The sequence below is a fragment of the Heptranchias perlo genome, chromosome 22 (genome assembly GCF_035084215.1).
Source record: "Heptranchias perlo isolate sHepPer1 chromosome 22, sHepPer1.hap1, whole genome shotgun sequence".
NCBI lineage: Eukaryota > Metazoa > Chordata > Chondrichthyes > Hexanchiformes > Hexanchidae > Heptranchias > Heptranchias perlo.
In genome coordinates, this window is record NC_090346.1 from 29,947,726 (window position 1) to 29,966,926 (window position 19,201).

The window sequence follows — 19,201 nt, forward strand, 5'->3', positions numbered from 1 at the left end:
TCCTCTCGTGTGATGGTGGTATCCGTGTCGATGATCTGGCATGTCTTGCAGAGGTTGCCGTGGCAGGGTTGTGTGGTGTCGTGGACGCTGTTCTCCTGAAAGCTGGGTAATTTGCTGCGAACGATGGTCTGTTTGAGGTTGGGTGGCTGTTCGAAGGCGAGTAGTGGAGGCGTGGGGATGGCCTTAACGAGGTGTTCGTCATCATCGATGACATGTTGAAGGCTGCGGAGAACATGGTGTAGTTTCTCTGCTCCGGGGAAGTACTGGACGACGAAGGGTACTCTGTTGGTTGCGTCCCGTGTTTGTCTTCTGAGGAGGTCTATGCGATTCTTCGCTGTGGCCCGTCGGAACTGTCGATCGACGAGTCGAGCGTCATATCCCGTTCTTACGAGGGCGTCTTTCAGCATCTGTAAGTGTCCATCGCGTTCCTCCTCGTCTGAGCAGATCCTGTGTATTCGTAGGGCCTGTCCATAGGGGATGGCCTCTTTGACATGGTTAGGGTGGAAGCTGAAAAAGTGGAGCATCGTGAGGTTGTCCGTGGGCTTGCGGTAGAGTGAGGTGCTGAGGTGCCTGTCTTTGATGGAGATTTGTGTGTCCAAGAAAGAAACCGATTCTGAGGAGTAGTCCATGGTGAGTTTGATGGTGGGATGGAACTTGTTGATGTGATCATGTAGTCTCTTCAGTGATTCTTCGCATGCAGACACTGCGACAACGGATGAACGGACACCGCGCAACAATCGCCAGACAGGAGGGTTCCCTCGCAGTCGGGGAACACTTTAGCAGTCAAGGACATTCAGCCACCGATCTTCGGGTCAGCGTTCTCCAAGGCGGCCTTCGAGACACACGACAACGCAAAATTGTCGAGCAGAAGTTGATCGACAAGTTCCGCACCCATGAGGACGGCCTCAACCGGGATCTTGGGTTCATGTCACGCTACACGTAACCCCACCAGCAAAAAGGGAAAAAAAAGTTATGTGTTTTAATATTCTCTCTCTCTCTGCCATTTGGGTCTCTTTCTTTCTGTCTGTGTAATTGACACAATGCATATCCAGTGTACTGGGACGTGCTGTTCTCCGTGGCTGGCCTGTTTGAGCAACAACGACACCTTTTGGTTGGTGTGATGCTATCCCAGCCTAATATAAGATATGCGATTTGAGAACCTTTCACTCATTCACCTGACGAAGGGGATAATCTCCGAAAGCTTGTGATTTTAAAATAAAATTGTTGGACTATAACCTGGTGTTGTAAGATTCCTTACATTTGGCCACCCCAGTCCATCACCGGCTTCTCCACATCAAAATATCAAATGCTGTCTTGCTTAATTGAAACATGTTGTCTTAATGAGATCACTTTTGTAATTTCAGCTATTTTGCCCAGATGGAGAGTACAACACAATGGCCACAGCATTCTTCAACACTCCTGAAAAGAGCGTTCGTAGTCTGTTTCATGATTCTCAGGGTAAGTGTTAGAAAAGTTGGTAATGCAGCTTTTCTGTTAAAAATTTATTGAACTGGTATTTTGCTGCAGTATTGGTATGATTAACAATTCAAGAATGTTAACTAATTAATAATTCATAACTACATGGCTATTTCATTACACCTGCACTTTTTAATATATTTCTTTTAAACTTGGTGCTTTATAGTTTTTACATATATATTTCTAAAATTGTTTAGTCACTACAGTCAAATATATATTTTTAAAAGCTGTTAACCACAATTTTCCAGCCCCTTCTAGCATACATCTTTCAGAAGAAAAGCAAGTCAAAGACAGTAATTTTCTTCAGTTTGTGGATGGCTGTACTTGGAATGTGGTTGTAATATTAGGGTGATTTAAATGTGCTTCAACTCTACCCCAGAACCATTTATCACTTGTCATTTTATTAATTTACAAGTATGTGCTTGTTAGGCCTTAAGTCTAATTTTCCCATTTTTATGTTTGCATTATTGTATTTGGAATACAAATGAAGGGGATATTGACTGTGGCTTGGGGGAGATCTAGCAAGCACAACAATTTGCTATTTTGTTTTCAGGAAAACAATGTGGAAGATCATCAGTAATGCTGGAGTAAAACAACATATTGCAGAGAGCTAAAATACAAGGACAAAATTGATGCAGTAAAATTTCTAGTACAATTATATATTGAGCACAATATAGAAAGTAAAAACAAAAGCACTAATCATTGTTCGTCATCCACGTACACATTAGTAGGCTTCCAGCCAAATAAGGAAACACCATTGGGACACTGTCTCTTTTAAAAAAAAATTGGTACCACATAATTGCCAACTATGCATATAGTTTTCCCTAGTATTTTGCTTCATTTAAGGTCTTGTCAAAACAAGTTCCAACTAAGTTATCTTTCTCCTGTCATCAGCAGCAGTTTGATCATTCTGTTGTCACTCATCAGGGAGAGGTCTTCCATGTGCATATCCTGCTGCAGGTTCATACATCTAGATGTGCACAATCTACTTCAAATAATCAAAACAGGGCTTATTATGACCACTTGATTTGATGGAAAGTATTCTTGAAAGAAAGGGTGAGATAGGATATTTCACACATTGGCAAGCTTCAGAAACCTGCCTTTCTTCAATAGCTTGTGCTTCAGATCAAATAAAGAAATCAGTAAAGATCTGTTGAGACAGCATCAAAGAACAATTTTTGTTGTTGTCAAAAGTATCAGCTGAGTCACATTCCATCATTACTAGGAATGTAGCTTTCTTGTGTAATGAGACCAGTGCTAGTAGCAACCTGTCCATTAATGGCAGCCCAGGCATGAACTTTAGGCTGCTTCTCAATTATGCCTGATTTCCTCAAAGCAAAAAAAAATTAAGACTTTGGTAGTAAGTGTTTTTCTTCTATTTTCTTTCTTTCTTTCTTTCTTTCTCTCTCTCCCTTATCCACGCCTTTGTCACCTCTAGACTTTATTGCTTTCCTAGCCATCCGCCCATACTGCATAAATTTCTTTCTCTCCCTCTTTCCCCCTCCCCCCAAATCTTTTGACAGAGCAGAATTCTGCATGCCTTCCCTTTATTTTCCAGATAATTCCCGAGACAGTAGTAGTGGTGCCATTACTAGCCAAAGAAAATTTGGCTGTGTATTGAATCTGAGCACCAAACATCCATAATGCACATGCAAGCCAGACCTGTAGTCACAGAAAAAGGGTTAGATCTTGTGCTATTTCTGAGCCTCTACTGGATGGCTTTTGTATTGAAACCAACAGTTACCTATTTAAGAATTTATCTATCACTTGAATGCAACATCAGCATTGCAGTAAGACTTCTCTGAAGGTAGTGTGGTGCGAAGGATAATGGGCACAGCTCCTTGGATATCTTTTTATTTTCCTCCTTTGATAATTAATGTTCCCTCTGGGTCTTTTGCATGGCTTAAGGCTTCAAGTTGTAGCATATCACCTATGAGCGGAAAATTTTTGTTTTGAGAACTTCCAATGGAATCTGAACAATTCCTGCATTAGAACGGGTAGGCTCGAGGCACATCTGATATTGGGCCTTGGGCCTTATTCACACGAAACTGGTGATCTGCAGACACTTGCTGGACGTCCCCAGGCAGCTCACTGGCGAATCGAATAAGAATTTTGGGCTGCTGCATCGCAGGCAACTGTAAAGATAGATATTTGAACACTGAATATTTTTACTATCAATGGATCAAATTTGGGCAGTGCTGTGCATCTGGAACTATAACTACACAGATTAGTTGTTTTCTACTTGTCTTCGGGATCACAAACATCAGTCGCTAAAAGACACCGATTTTTTAGATCTCCATCTTGGGTTTTGAAAACTAACGTACAAAAATAGCTAGCATTTACATAATGCCTTTAACGTAGAAAAACATCCCATGGTGTAATAAAATAAAATGAATGCTGAGTCAAAGAAGCAGATGTTAGGAGAGATGACCAAAAACTTGGTTAGAGGTGGGCTATAAGGAGGGTCTTGATGGAAGAGAAGAAGAGGTGGATGAAACATGCACAGATAATACGATCTTCAGCTTCTTCCAAACAAACTCCAGGCATATACAGTACAGAGTGCCGTTAAATAATGAACAAAATCTGGTAACCAGGTTAACCATGCAACAGCACATTGACTTTCATTCGCCCATTTCCTTCCTCTCGCTGTCTGCTTCTTCCATGTGTTGCCTTGTAAATCTAACTTCTCTGTCACCTTTACTAATGTTGAAAGAAGCTGCAACTCCACCTTCCCACTGGTCCCTCAAGTTTGAGTTATTTCATTGTTGCTGCTGTTGTAATGCCTTTGTTTTTCTCTCTCAATGTTTATAACATGACTTCTTATCATAATCCATTTTTGTGGATGAGAGGGGAAATCATTTTTTAAAGTTCAAAAAAACATGGTTAATTTGATGCTGAAAATTAACAAGAAAACTGAATACTGTGAAACAAAATGTGAGAGGCTGATGTTCAAGGACAGCATTTACTTGATCATTATGATCTGTATTTGTAGGTACATACAATCCTATGACTCTGGGCTTGTTCACGTTAAGTTACTTTTTTCTGGCCTGTTGGACATATGGCTTAGCAGTGTCCAGTGGAATCTTCATTCCATCTTTACTAATTGGTGCTGCATGGGGAAGATTGTTTGGACTATTTCTTTCCACCGTTTCGCCAGACTCTGTGAGTTTCTTTTTTTCATAACCTTGAACAGTAGTAAATGTAATACATGGATTTTTGGTATTTTCTAAAGGGAAGTCTGAATGAGAAAACAAACATAAATTTTGAATTTTTTAATGCATATCTAATTTGTCAACAAATGAATCCCTATTTGTGCCTCTAACATGAAATAATTGATTTGTTTCTGATCAGAAGATGTTTATTTCATGAATTTATTCTTTAGCTACCTGGTGAAGGATAGTTCTTGCTGCCTCTTGAGCTCTGAGTTGAAGATAACATTCAGGGCTTAATGTATTATGATTTCTGGGACAGTTCACAATAGCTAAGTTTTATTAGTGTAAATGAGATAATGAGATTTTATTTAAAGCAATGAAAGTTCAGCATATGAACCAGATAATGACCAGCCTATGTCTTGTACTATTAGTTCTAGCATTCTTATCCTATGAGCCCAGTAGGGAATTTCTTAAACCATTTTAAACTGTCTTGAAAGTTAATTGTATTTTTGTAAGTAGTGACTTTTATACTTTCTTTGAGAATATAAGTGATTTTGATTTTTTTTCCCCAAAGCTGACTTGTAATAATAGGAGGAACTGATTTGTCCTGATTTTTTTTGAGTTAGCAGCAATAAAGTGTCACCTATCACAAAACTGTCTTCTATTTTCCTCTAGAACCCTCCTAACGTCTGACTACTTTATTGAATACATTGTAGGGTTTTGCTGTGAAAGATCTGAGCCTTATGGGTCCAAAAAAACCTTAAATGCTTCTCTAATTTTCAAATATCTGTAAAATTGATTACAAGACTGATAACACTCCTGACACACTTAATGAGATGACATGAAGGTCCCCTCCTCCACATGTGCATCCTTAACAGTTTTAATGCTTGTTTCTGTCCACTACTTAAACAGAATGAGATTCTAGTCTGTTTGAATTTTAGCTTTCCCAAGAGTGGGGCTCTGGGGAAAATCCATTTCCCTCCAGCATTCAAAACAATTTGTTGTGTTGTCGCAAGGAACATTTTGGCACAGATTTTCTGATTGTAGTTCTCAAGTTAACCAATTTAAAATTATTGGGCCACAGTCAGTGTTACAGTTGGAAAATCTAAGTCATTATCTAATTCCAGGACTTCAGCTCGGCTAAGAACATGAAACAAATTCTTCAGAGACCGATAATCTTGACACCCATTTCCTGTCATATTCCTTTGGTGTATCATCTTGTTAGAATCATAATTTGAAAGGCCAGTTATATAACGTAGGATTCTACATTCAAAGGCATCGCCTGGCTCTCCCTTTAATTTAGTCAGGCTGAACCTAAGAGTTTTCCCTTCTCATTAACATGGCAGGAAATCTCTATTTTCTTAATCAAAGATCAAGGAATTTTTTTCTCTAAATGGCTTTAAAAGGGAACAACATGGAAAATATTATGAAGTTCAGTTGGTTTTTTGTGCTTGTTTTAATTGGTTTACTTTCTGTCGCACTCTACAGACTTGGGCTGACCCAGGGAAATATGCTCTGATGGGAGCAGCAGCTCAGCTTGGTAAGTGTGGCACTTACATACCTACATACTGGAAAGTTAGGATTTCCAGTCTAACAGTCCAGGGATATTAGATAATTTCCTGTTGCCTTGCCTAATAGAAGGAAAGTAATTTCTATAACAGACCTGCAGACTTCAAAAAATTCCTTTTTGCTGTGATCTGGGTAGGAATATTGGCAACAAATTCATTGTGGAGGATTTTTCATTAATCCCGAGGTGCCACGTTTTATGAAATCTGCTACTATAAAGTAAGCCAAGCGCTCTCACTAGATGGAGGAAATGATTTTGATACTTTTGTTTCCTGCATATCTTTGAACAAAGAAAGTTCAGTGTTGCAGGTAAGTTAACAAGTAATGTGCTAAGCTTGGTGCTATATATCTGAGTTGGAATAACTACCACTTATCACAGTTGTTTTTGATAGCACAGAGTAATCATCATTAATCGGGATGTTCCCGATGGATGGGGAATCTACAACCAGGGGTCACAGTCTCAGGATACGGGGGATGCCATTTAGAACAGAGTTGAGGAGAAATTTCTTCACTCAGAGGGTGGTGAACCTGTGGAATTCTCTACCACAGAAGGCAGTGGAGGCCAAGTCATTAAATATATTCAAGAAGGAGATAGATATATTAATGCTAAAGGGATTAAGGGATATGGGGAAAAGCGGGAACATGGTGCTGAGTTAGACGATCAGCCATGATCATTTTGAATGGCGGAGCAGGCCCGAAGGGCCGAATGGCCTACTCTTGCTCCTATTTCCTATGATTCTATGATTAATATGGAGGGCTTAGCACTGTTGTCGAACATAATCAGATTCCTGATTATTTATGAAAGTTGTTAACGTTGAAACTTTTTAACTTTGAGAAAGTTTCTTCAGTTAGGAACAGTTTAAGTCTGGTTATATTTGTTTCAAAAATTATGTTGACTTATGTACCTGGAAAATCTAGATACACAATGTAACATTGATCTGTCTGATGAGAGACAGAGCAGGCAACTAAGATAGTTCGTGTGTATGTGCATGCATATAAACTGTTATGTTCTATCAGATGTAGCTGAGCTTATGGTCTATCACTTTCCATTGACAGGAGGTATTGTACGAATGACGCTGAGCCTGACTGTCATCATTGTGGAAGCTACTGGAAATGTAACATATGGTCTTCCCATCATGTTGGTGCTGATGACTGCCAAAATAGTTGGGGACTTCTGTATTGAGGTGCCTGTTTATCTATTTCAAATGTTTGAATACTGAAAGTATAATCACTTTATGAAAAATTTGTCAAATTAATCTTTCAGTTTGTTTAGAAAAGTAAATTTGTTTTAATTGTCAGCATAGTTTGTTGAATTTCATAGTTTCCTTGAATTAAAATATTGATGTGAATTGGGGAGCAAAAGATAGGTGAAAATTAACTTGTTGAATAAGTTGCCTCAGCATGCTCTTGCAGCTAGGAAATATGACTTAGGCCACCATGAAGCTGCTTTTGGACTGGAGCAAGTAGTAGTATCACTTCTTGGAGCAGGGTTTTGTAGGAGTACTTCAGATTGAAAGTATTACAACCTCCGTTTAAAAAGAGAGCACTCTTCAAATACAAAAGCAAGCCCAGATCAGCAACAGGAAGAAATTAAGGGCTATCTCCTTTACGATATTTTAACTTCGATTGCGTGGTAATGTTGGGCTGGTGCTCACATGGCTTAGACATCCCTTACCATGTTTGAATCCTCATCTGGGTCTGCAGGTTCTTTTCCCTGTTGACAACTTCAGATGTCCTTTTGCAGCTTGTTGTTCTTGCATAAAAACTTGATGTTTTTTGTGCTTCAAACTTAATTTTTGATTCTTTTAAAGTTGATGCATTGTTTTGCAGTGAGTGCTATTTCATAATTATTGTTTTCAGTGAACGCTAAGAAATCTCATCGAGAACCGTTACAATATCTACAGGTTCATTTATACTGTGATTTAGACAACACTGGGAATAGTATCCATAGCATTCTGTAACGAGACATCAGCAGAATGTTTCTATGCGATCTGGGTCTCGTGTCTGTGGCCAGTACAGTGGTATAGATGCAAAACTCTTGAGTCTGGTTCAACTTATGAACTAGCAGCCCTCGCTGAGGGGCATCCACCTTGTGGGTAATTTTTAGAGAAAGTTTTGTTTTTTGGTTACGTAGGTTTATGTTGCTGACAAATAATTGAGAATAAGGACCGTTACACGGCACTGTTCCCTCTAAGCGGCGCGCGTGCATGGCTGCGCAGCAGTTAATTGTGTGCCGCACACATCGTCGTTCCGTCCGCGCACGAAACCAGTGCTCTGGTGGAAACTCTGCTGAGGTGATGTCAGCTACCAATCACTTTGCAGCAAAGGCGGGAGTTAGTGAGGTTGGATGGGAGCGTTGTACTGTGGATGTCGGTGTCTGGTGCAGATCAATGGTACAGCTGCTCAGAGACTGGTATCCACAAATAAAATACTGTCTGATGGATGGATATATATTCATTGGACAAGTAGTGTAAATATGTGTATATATGAAACAGTATTAACAGTTTTTTATATGTATAGAAGAAATAGTGTAAAAGTTTATATATAATCATAAAAATTGGACAAAAAGTGTAAAAGTTTATATAATATTTCCATCCCTTCATGATATAACTGATCTGAGTTTCCAATCAGAAAACCTCAGCACACGAGGATTCAGTAAAGATTCAGTGAGGAAATGTGTTCAGTTAAACGAAAGCTTTTCACCTCTAGTGCGAATTGTGGAGAACAGTTACTTTAGTCTAAAGACAAACATATTTAAGGCATTGGTAGCAAGTAACATTGGAGGGAATCTATGATTAGTGTAATTAACAGTTTTTGTCACCATCCTATTCAATGTTAGCTTCTGAAGTAAATTACAAATGAACCCAAATTACCTGGCATATATAATCGTTTATCAATTTCCATATTTCATATTTACAAAAAGTTATTCTGACACAGATCGTGTAATACTGTTATTAAAGAGCCTTCTACAATTGCGCTAAAATATACTTTCCAATCACATTGGTACATTGTAATCAAAACAATGAAGTTGATTTAAATTGTTTTATACAACCGCTCTCCAAAAGCCCTCAGTTGCCCCAAGGATAGTCTCTTTTTGTCTTTGTCCATTGCCTCCCTCAGTTCAGGTTCCTCATGTCCAAACTGCCCTCTGCCTTATATAGAGGCAGACAAAGCTAATGAGACCTGCAAGGTGTACAGCTGTAATGCATTAATTTTTTAACCCTGCTGAGGATTCAATGCGGGTGGGGGGAGGGAGAGCTTTAATTAAACTGTTCCCTATCCCCAAATTCACACTGACTGACTTGACAGCTGTTTTGTATTTCTGACTCAATTTAAAAATTATGATTGCACATGTTTTATTTCTGTTTGAATCAGTCATTAAGCTGATTCAACAAAAAGCTGATTGGCATCGTCCCCATCAGATTTTTAATAAAATATAACGAGACTGGTCTGCTCAATCCTAGTGCAACTTAAGAAACCCATTTCATACATTGGCTGATAAATTTATATAATTTAACATTAAATTGTTACAGTTATCCATTATTTTGTATATTTGTTCTGTTTGTTATATACCCTCAATAATGTTTTCTAAAAAATGTTCTATTCAAAGTTGTGATTTTTTTTTTAACGGTGGTGCACACGGCCTTTATATCTGTGCACAAACCCAAATTCATTCTGCACGTGGCCAAATAAAATTAGAGGGAACATTGTTGCACGGTCTTTTCCTCAAGTATTCCATCAACATAATTCTGTACATACCTGGAAATGTTCACTGCATTATGAATCAAAATAATGGATAAATGTAGGCCTCGCCCCATTTTTATGAGTATTTCTACGCTCAAACCAATATTTCATCCTCACAATATTGGTATATAGTTGAAATTAACAAAGTGGGGTGCATAGATTCAGTGGCTATTTTTTCTTTGTTCTTCCTTTCCTCCTCATTTTCTCCCATACTTGCAAAAGTCTGAGCTGCAAATTCTTTTCTGACCTCCTGTTAGTCTGTTTAGTACTTAGTAAGTAGGAGATGAGCATTAATAAATACTGGCAAGGAAAAAGTTTGCAGGGCTACGGGGAAAGGGTGGGGGAGTGGGACTAGCTGGATTGCTCTTGCATAGAGCCAGCGCGGGCTCGATGGGCCGAATGGCCTCTTTCCATGCTGTAACCTTGCTATGATTCTATAATGCATTGAGCTTCAAAAGTGCCTGTTCTTCCTATTCCTGTTCCATAGTTCACAAATGAAAAACAGAAAACGGTAGAAATGCACAGCAGGTTACTCAGTATCTGAAAACAAAGATAGGTTAAATGATTGGACGAAACTCATTTATCAGAACTGGTTGATAACGTGCAGCCTCATTGCCATGTCGACTCTCCCAACTGAAGCAATTGAGATTGAGTGACAAACAACCCATGACTTCAAAATATGACTAAATTAGAACTGGTCTTGACCATCATTCTGCTGAATAAACAGTGTTGCAGTGTATATGACCACAAATAAAAAATTCTATTTATATCCTGCTTCAAAGGAATGCGTTCACCATTTAGGGGTTGGGACATAAAGCTTAAAGAATTTAGTGTGTATTTTGTTTTTAAACTGTAAACACACACTGATGTGAAATGTAGAGTTTCTATTTTACAGTTTAATCTGAGAGTAAAGGTTCTTACATTGACTCAATCTGCAAAGTGTTGAATTTCACTCAAGGATCAGACTGGATTAAATACTTATCCTAATGTTAACAAGTACATGTAAATCAAGATCACATTTGGAAATGCAATACATATCTCAAATTAGTGTGTGTTTTGAGAACATGAGTCTCTCTGTTATGGGGATTCACAGCTTCGTCGTTAAGTACTTGATAAGTCGCAGCTGCTTAGCTCAGTCTTCTGTACAGTTTGTCATTGTAGCAATACTTTTAATAACAGGCTGCATTGCTTAGCATGTGAGTGGATTTTATCTTCATTCATGCGCAAACATAACACAACATGTTTGCTATTTTAACTTGCAACTGTTTTCCCTTCACTCAGATACTCGAAAAAATGTTAATTAAAATTTCTTCAAGTAGCTATAGAGCTATAAATGACACATTCAAACTATCTGACTGTTATGGCCGGGATGATGGGTCATTTTATTTCTTACTGCTGTGAGAAAGCATATCTTCTTTGATGTCACTGTTGGCTCTCCCTTTCATTCTTATAAGTCTACCAAACTATTATATTCATTTCTATTTTAGTAGTATAAAGGCAATACCAATTAGATAAATTACTGTTACGTTCCGTGTTCAGAAATATACAATAGGTAAATAAAATATATATATTATATCTAATGTCCGTCATGTTTTGAGGGTTGTGATCACTTTTCTACAGAGAGGGTTTCGAAAATTAAAAATTACTTTTAAACGTTGGGGTTTTAAAGCAAAGTGTATTCACAATTTTTTTTAAACAGGCACTGGGGCAGTAGGTGGTTAAAATGCGAATGAGCTAAGCTTTGATGTTGTTTCCTCATAGGCTGTAAATAATTCATTTGCCTGTCTCAAAAATCACTAAACACTTAACGCCCATTGTGTTGCTAAGTCTTGCTTTCTTTTTGGCTATGAAAACAGAGATTAAGAAACAGACACAGGCAGCTAGGGCTACAAACAGAAAGCCACGAAGGCAAGTTTGGGCTCGGAAGGAGGATGCTATAGGTTAGTTAGGAGTTATTCTGTTTAAGTGAAGTAAGATGACTGTGATGTGGGAAAGTGTGGCATGTTCATCATATAATTATGTGAAAATAAGTTGTACTGATTGAGTCTAATCATAGCTGTTGCTCTATATGTGCACTTGTTGTGAAATAAAACAGCTTAATGATTTGTATCTAGCCTTGACTTACCAAATGTTTTCTTGGGTTGTTTTAAAAAAGAATAAAGCAGATGTGCAGAAGATATGATTATTTGGTTCCGATCACATGCTGTTGTTACAACCTTTGGTTAAGCTTGCATGCCTCCAAATGTAAGACACTCAGACCAATTGTGGGATTGACCAACCTTAAAAAAAAATCTAAGGCAAGACCCTAAAATTATTAGTCCCCATTATGTGTCTTGTATTTATAAAATTTCTTCGTGAAGCCTTTTGTACAACTCTTTCAAGGGAACACGTGCATTAGAACTTGTAAAACAAGAGGATTCCCATTGTACCCACGTTGATATCGCTGGTGGCAATACGACCAGACTCTCTAGTTCAGACTGATTTGTCTTATTTCTGTTTAAAAATGACCTGCAATTGATCTGTGAACAGATCATTAAATAGAAACATTTTGTGAGGCAAGAACTGAAGTCTTAAAAACACATGAGAATTCTTCCATGTCCCAATTAATGCACCAAGACCATTTTCATGTAATTTTTCCTAATTAATTAAATCCTACGTTATGGCTGCTTCTGGGAGTGATTGTGGCTTTTTCATTTGGCCTTAAAATTCAGTCAGTAGCTTTTACCTCTTTGCAAACTAGCAGTTTTTTTGGAAGCTTAACAGCTTGTTCATTAGTGAGATCCATTGACTGTATTTACTGATGATGCTGTTACATAAAATGGATGATGATATCACACTTTTGTATTATCGTACACACCTGAAAAACTCAAATTCCCTGTTACCAGGCTTTTCACTGACGATTCATTGAAGTAGATGCATTGGGGACAAGGGGTGAAAGATATTAGTTTTGGAAGGATGTGTCAGGGTTCCATGGCATACTGGGGAGTGATGCAATGATCTACCACCTTTAAGCAATAAAATATTTGAATAGCTTCGGGACTAATCTGCATTTGAACTGTATCAATATAAAGTAGAACATGGGTGTGAAAAAGACTTTAAACTTTAAACAGTTAAATTGTTTTTGGTTTTAGGGATTGTATGATATTCACATTAAGCTGCAGAATGTACCTTTCCTTGGTTGGGAGCCTCCTGCAAAATCTCATGCTTTAACTGCACGGTAAGAATTATCATTTTTATGATGTTATTACTCCAATGTTATGAATTAAAAGAACAGTCAATTGGTCATGGTTTATATACTATATCCCTGCTTCGCTTCATTTCAAACCTATAATTAGTGATTCTGCATCTTTACTTTTATTCAAGCCCTACCCCTCTCTACACTTGTTTCAAATTACAATACTGTGTTCTCAGCAAACTTAAATGCAGGGAGGGGTAGATATGAAATTCCTCTTTTTTTAAAAAAAAACAAAATTCTTGTTTTTTTACTTTAATGCCTGCTAATGTATAGTTTCTGAGAATGCAACTTCTTTAATTAGAAAAAGACAGGCATTCTTCTATTTCTCCATCAGTAGCAGTTTTACCCCCTCAGGAATCTGCCCTGTGATCATGTTGGGTTGTGTTAGTTAGACACTTGCCTGGCACCCAATTATAGCTACTGCAAATCTGGATTTGTTCCAAATTTATTCCTGCTTAGTTTGCAATTGCACGTTGGCAACAAGTGGAATTTAAAACTCGAGTAGAACAAATCTTCCAATGTTTTACACAACTAATTTTAAATCTAAGCTCCCACCTTGTGTTTATGTGCACACATTGTATCTTGGACGTTCTTGTTCATGATGTTATAACAGATACATATGTCTGATAGCAAGGTTTTGAGGTTTGTACGCACTTGCCTTCTGCGGGTGGGGGAGGGGAGTGTGCAAGAGGGAAAAATTGGAGTCGGAAGAATGTGTCTGTTTCCTGGCAGGCTGGGAGTGTGATGCAATTAGCTATCATAGAATCATAGAATGATTATGACACAGAAGGAGGCCATTCGGCCCGTCGAGCCTGCGCTGGCTCTCTGCAAGAGCAATCCAGCTCATCCCACTCCCCTGCTCTTTCCCCGTGGCCCTGCAAATTTTTCTCCTTCAGGTACCTATCTAATTCCTTTTTGAAAGCCACAGTTGACCCTGCCTCTACCACCTTTTCAGGCAGTGCTTTCCAGATCCTAACTACTCGCTGCATAAAAAAGTGTTTTTCCTCATGTCGCCTTTGGTTCTTTCACCAGTCACCTTAAACCTGTGTCCTCTGGTTTGTGACCCTTCATAGGATCATAGAAAATTTACGGCACGTAAGGAGGCCATTTGGTCCATCATGTCCACGCCGGCTGAAAATTAGCCACCCAGCCTAATCCCACTTTCTAGCATTTGGTCCATAGCCTTGTAGGTCACAGCCAGGTACTTTTTAAATGAGTTGAGGGTTTCTGCCTCTACCACCCTTTCAGGCAGTGAGTTCTAGATCCCTACCACTCTGTGGGTGAAAACATTTTTCCTCAGCTCCCCTCTAATCCATCTACCAATCACTTTAAATCTATGCCTCCTGGTTATTGACCCCTCCACTCTATCTAGGCCTCTCATAATTTTGTACACCTCAATTAAATCACCCCTCAGCTTCCTCTGTTCCAAAGAGAACAACCCCAGGCTATCCAATCTTTCCTCATAGCTAAAATTTTCCAGTTCTGCCAACATCTTCAAAAACTCCCCTCTACCTTCTCTAGTGCAATTACATCCTTCCTGTAATGTGGTGACCGGAACTGTACACAGTACTCAAGCTGTGGCCTAACCAGTGTTTTATACAGTTCTAGCATAACCTCCTGCTCTTATGCCTTGGCTAATAAAGGAGAGTATTCCATATGCCTCCTTAACCACCTTATCTACCTATCCTGCTACCTTCAGGGATCTGTGGACATGCATTCCAAGGTCCCTCACTTCCTCTACACCTTTCAGTATCCTCCCATTTATTGTGTACTCCCTTGCCTTGTTTGCCCTCCCCAAATGCATTACCTCACACTTCTCCGGATTGAATTCCATTTGCCACTTTTCTGCCCACTTGACCAGTCCATTGATATCTTCCTGCAGTCTACGCTTTCCTCCTCACAATCAACCACTCGGCCAATTTTTGTATCATCTGCAAACTTCTTAATTATGCCCCCTACATTTAAGTCCAAATCATTAATATATATCACAAAAAGCAAAGGACCTAATACTGAGCCCTGCAGAACCCCACTGGAAACAGCCTTCCAGTCACAAAGACACCCGTTGACCATTACCCTTTGCTCCATGCCACTGAGACAATTTTGGATCCAACTTGCCACTCTCCCTTGGATCCCAAGGGCTTGTACTTTTTTGACCAATCTGCCATGTGGGACCTTGTCAAAAGCCTTGCTAAATTCCATGTAGACTATATCAAATGCGCAACCCTCATCGACCCTCCTTGTTAACTCCTCAAAAAATTCAATTAAGTTAGTCAGACATGACCTTCCCGTAACAACTTCACGCTGATTGTCCTTGATTACTCCGTGACTTTCTAAGTGACGGTTTATCCTATCCCTCAGAATTGATTCCAATAATTTGCCCACCACCAAGATTAGACTGACTGGCCTGTAATTACTCGGTCTATCCCTCGCTCCCTTTTTAAACAATGGTACAATGTTAGCAGTCCTCCAATCCTCCGGCACCAGGCCTGGATCCAGTGAAGATTGGAAAATGATGGTCGGAGCCTCCGCTATTTCCTCCCTTGCTTCTTTTAACAGCCTGGGATGCATTTCATCCGGCCCTGGTGATTTATCCACTTTCAAAGCTGCTAATCCCCTTAATACTTCCTCTCACTATGTTTATCCCATCAAGTATTTCACACTCCTCCTTCTTAACTACAATGTCTGCATTGTCCCTCTCTTGTGCAGACAGATGCAAAGTATTCATTAAGAACCATACCAACATCTTCTGCCTCCACACATAGGTTACCTTTTTGGTCTCTAATAGGCCCGACTCTTTCCTTAGTTATCCTCTTGCTCTTAATGTATTTATAAAACATCTTTGGGTTTTCCTTGATTTTACTTGCCTATGGGAACAGTTTTTCTTTATTTACTTACATCATCTAATGTAATAAAAATATTCATGAAAAGCTCGTGGACTAATCTGCATTTGAATTATATGAATTGAAAGTATAACTTATCAAAGAACTTTATTAGGGGTCTGTTATTTGGCAGATGTCTTCTCTGCTAGGAATTTAATTTTCATCCCATTTTACATAAAACTCAACAGTTTTTGTTGCTAGTACTGCATAAGTGTTGACAAGTAGATTTGGGCCTGTGAGAACTTGTAGTTGACAATTTTATTATACTGTAGAAAATACAAATTCCCGTACCACAGACTTGGATGTCCTGATTTAATTAAGATTTTGTGTTTCTGAACAAAAAGTTCATATTTGTCTGGTTTGGCAGTTCATATTACATTTACACTATCTTGCATTTTTTCATTTCATCCTAAACTGCATAATTTTTACCATCAGCTCTTTTTTATTAAGACTCGATCAACCAGTTATTATGGGCAAAACATAGGGTGTTCAATAGTAAATCCATTGCTTATAACTTGGCAGCAATGCTGCTTTAACCAGCCAAATAAGATGCGTTTAAGTGATTTGGTTTGAGATCCAAAATTTTGTAGAAAATTCATTAGCTGGCTCTACACACATCTTAAAGGAACAGCATGATTTCAGTGCTCGATACAGCAGTAGTTCATTATTACTTAGAGCATGATTGAGCACTTGGATTAGCTTCAGTGTCAGCTGTAGTATGTCCGCTGTATCTGCTGTAGTTAAGTATGGCTGGGCACCATATTATAGGTAATACACTTGATCCCAATGCTTAAGATTAAGTTTGTAATACTGTTCCATTTAAGTTAATACTTTGCCTTTGCTTTGCTGGTGAACTGCCACTTGTATGCAGGGTGAATGTCAGTATGATTGATAAATCTGCCAGCAGTTTACAATGCACAAAAGCACCTATGCCAAAACCAGTCTGTATAAGGGCATACACCTTATATGTTAATGCTTTTTCATGTATGGCTAGCAACATTTATTGTGTTTAAATGTGTTTTACTAGGTTGTTTGACATTATAGTCATGATGTATGAATGTGGGGTGGAAAGGGCAAATATAAACCAGTATTGGAGCAAAACTGATGACATTATCCTTCATATGAAGATTGTAATGCACATAGGGAAGGATTATTACCAAGGCCACTAGGTTTGGGTTTCATGGCAAAACTGAAAAAAATCAAGGAATACAATTCCCCAAAACATCGATTAAAAATCCTGGAATCCCATGTAATAAAAGTGGTATTTAATTTAGTCAGTCACCATTGGTGAAGCTATTATCAATAACACATACTACATTTGCCTTATTGAAAGCACACAAGTGAGGAAATTGTAGTAAATATCTTCACAAATTTCACCCAAAAGTCTCCTCTTTACTGAACTTGCTGCTAACTCATTACTGACAAAATTATAACCTTTTGTAAAGCTTTTCTTGTATGGAGAAATTGAGTTATTCCATTGTTTTTTTATCGTGTATTCTGTGCATAAAGTTTGGATTTCGAAACTATTGTTTTGTCCATCCAGAGCCCAGATGCAACCTCTATTTTGAACTACCCCTCCCATTTAATCTCTGCAGGGAAAGTTCTGCATAAATATTTTGATCCTAAAGGTAATCCAGCAGAGTATTTGATTATTCTAGTCTGTACATATTCAGATAACTTCCAGTCTCTTTCCCAATCAGCTATGCTTTGAAGGATTTTATTAATGACTGCTGGAAGTTTATTATACATATCCACTACTCTATAGGGTTGAAGGGGAGATTCTTCTAATCTGTAGTCTCACTTGAGGTGTGTTCATTTTAAACCTGCGTTCTCTACTTTTGTGTTCATAGTCTAAATCAGATAGCCTGTTTACATTCATGTCTATGCTGTCAGCATTTTAAACACCAAGATCATGTCTTCTCTCCCAATCTTTTTTCCTCTAATAAGGACTAGTTCAGCTCTGAGTCTCATCTCATACGGTGTCAGCCTTGACTCAGTAGCACATGTTACTCTGAGTCAGAAGGTTGTGGGTTCAAGCCTCACTCCAGAGACTTAAGCACATAATCTAGGCTGACACTTTAGTGCAGTACTGAGGGAGTGTCGCACTGTCAAAAGTGCTGACTTTCGGATGAGATGTTAATCTGACATTGTGCCTGCACACTCAGGTGGACGTAAAAAGATCCCATGGCACTATTCAAAGAAGAGCAGGGGAGTTCTCCAAGTGCCCTGACCAACATTCATTCCTCTCCAGCATTGCTAAAACAGATTATCTTGTCATTTATCATTGCTGTTTGTGGGACCTTGCTGTGCGCAAATTGGCAGTTGCGTTTCCCGACATTGCAACAGTGACTACATCACAAAAGTATTTCAATGGCTGTGAAGTGCTTTAGGATGTCCTGAGGATATGAAAGGTGCTATATAAATACAAGTTTTTCTTTCTTTCTAGATTCCACACAATACTCCAAATAAGTCTCGCCCCAAGATCTGTACAAAGTTAAAATAATTTATTTGACTTGTAGTCAGATGCCTTTGAGTCTTATCCCACTATTTAATTCGTTTTATTGATGACTGCCTCACATTGACTTTGAAGCTTAGTAATAACAACACCGAACCCTTTTCCTTTTCCACCTTAGTTAATGGGGAAAAAAGACATGTGTTGCTCTTGCACAATTAACTGATCCATTTCAAAGGGACCTTTTCTTCAAATATACATTTGCTATTTCCTATTTCGCGATACATTACCGTACATTTATTATCAATGTTTGGATAACAAATTCAAAATTAATGTTGCATATCCTTTTCAAATAGTAGAATAACATTTGCTACCCTTCAGTCCTCACAGTTTGTTTAGAGTTTGTAAAAATGTTTACCAGCGGTCACTTATTTCCGCACTTGCTTCCTTGAGAATTTTAATGTGTATTCCACCTGTTTTATAAAGATTTAACCGTTAATTCTGTGGTGTTAGTGGAGAAGAGTGTGGTTGGGGGTGGGTGGGTCAGAAGGTTACAACATTGTAGTCCTGATTCTTTTACCTATGATACCTGCAAGTGCGGCTCCCTTTTGGGATTGCAGAATTAACCCTTTAATTCTTTATAACATATGTGAATACCTTGTTTTAGTTTTAATGTGAATTGAAAGTGTGGAGTTTT

At 38.6% G+C, this 19,201-nt stretch overlaps 1 protein-coding gene across 3 annotated transcripts in view; it reads left to right on the forward strand.

Annotated features, from left to right (window-relative positions):
• Window positions 1-19,201, forward strand: part of clcn7 (chloride channel 7) — a 77,084-nt gene that overhangs the window by 45,118 nt on the left and 12,765 nt on the right. For all 3 annotated transcript variants that reach the window (XM_068003180.1, XM_068003179.1, XM_068003181.1), the window contains exons 16-20: window positions 1,365-1,458; window positions 4,469-4,638; window positions 6,117-6,168; window positions 7,251-7,378; window positions 13,070-13,155. In XM_068003180.1, the coding sequence (XP_067859281.1) occupies window positions 1,365-1,458; window positions 4,469-4,638; window positions 6,117-6,168; window positions 7,251-7,378; window positions 13,070-13,155 (530 nt within the window). The remainder of the gene's footprint in view (window positions 1-1,364; window positions 1,459-4,468; window positions 4,639-6,116; window positions 6,169-7,250; window positions 7,379-13,069; window positions 13,156-19,201) is intronic.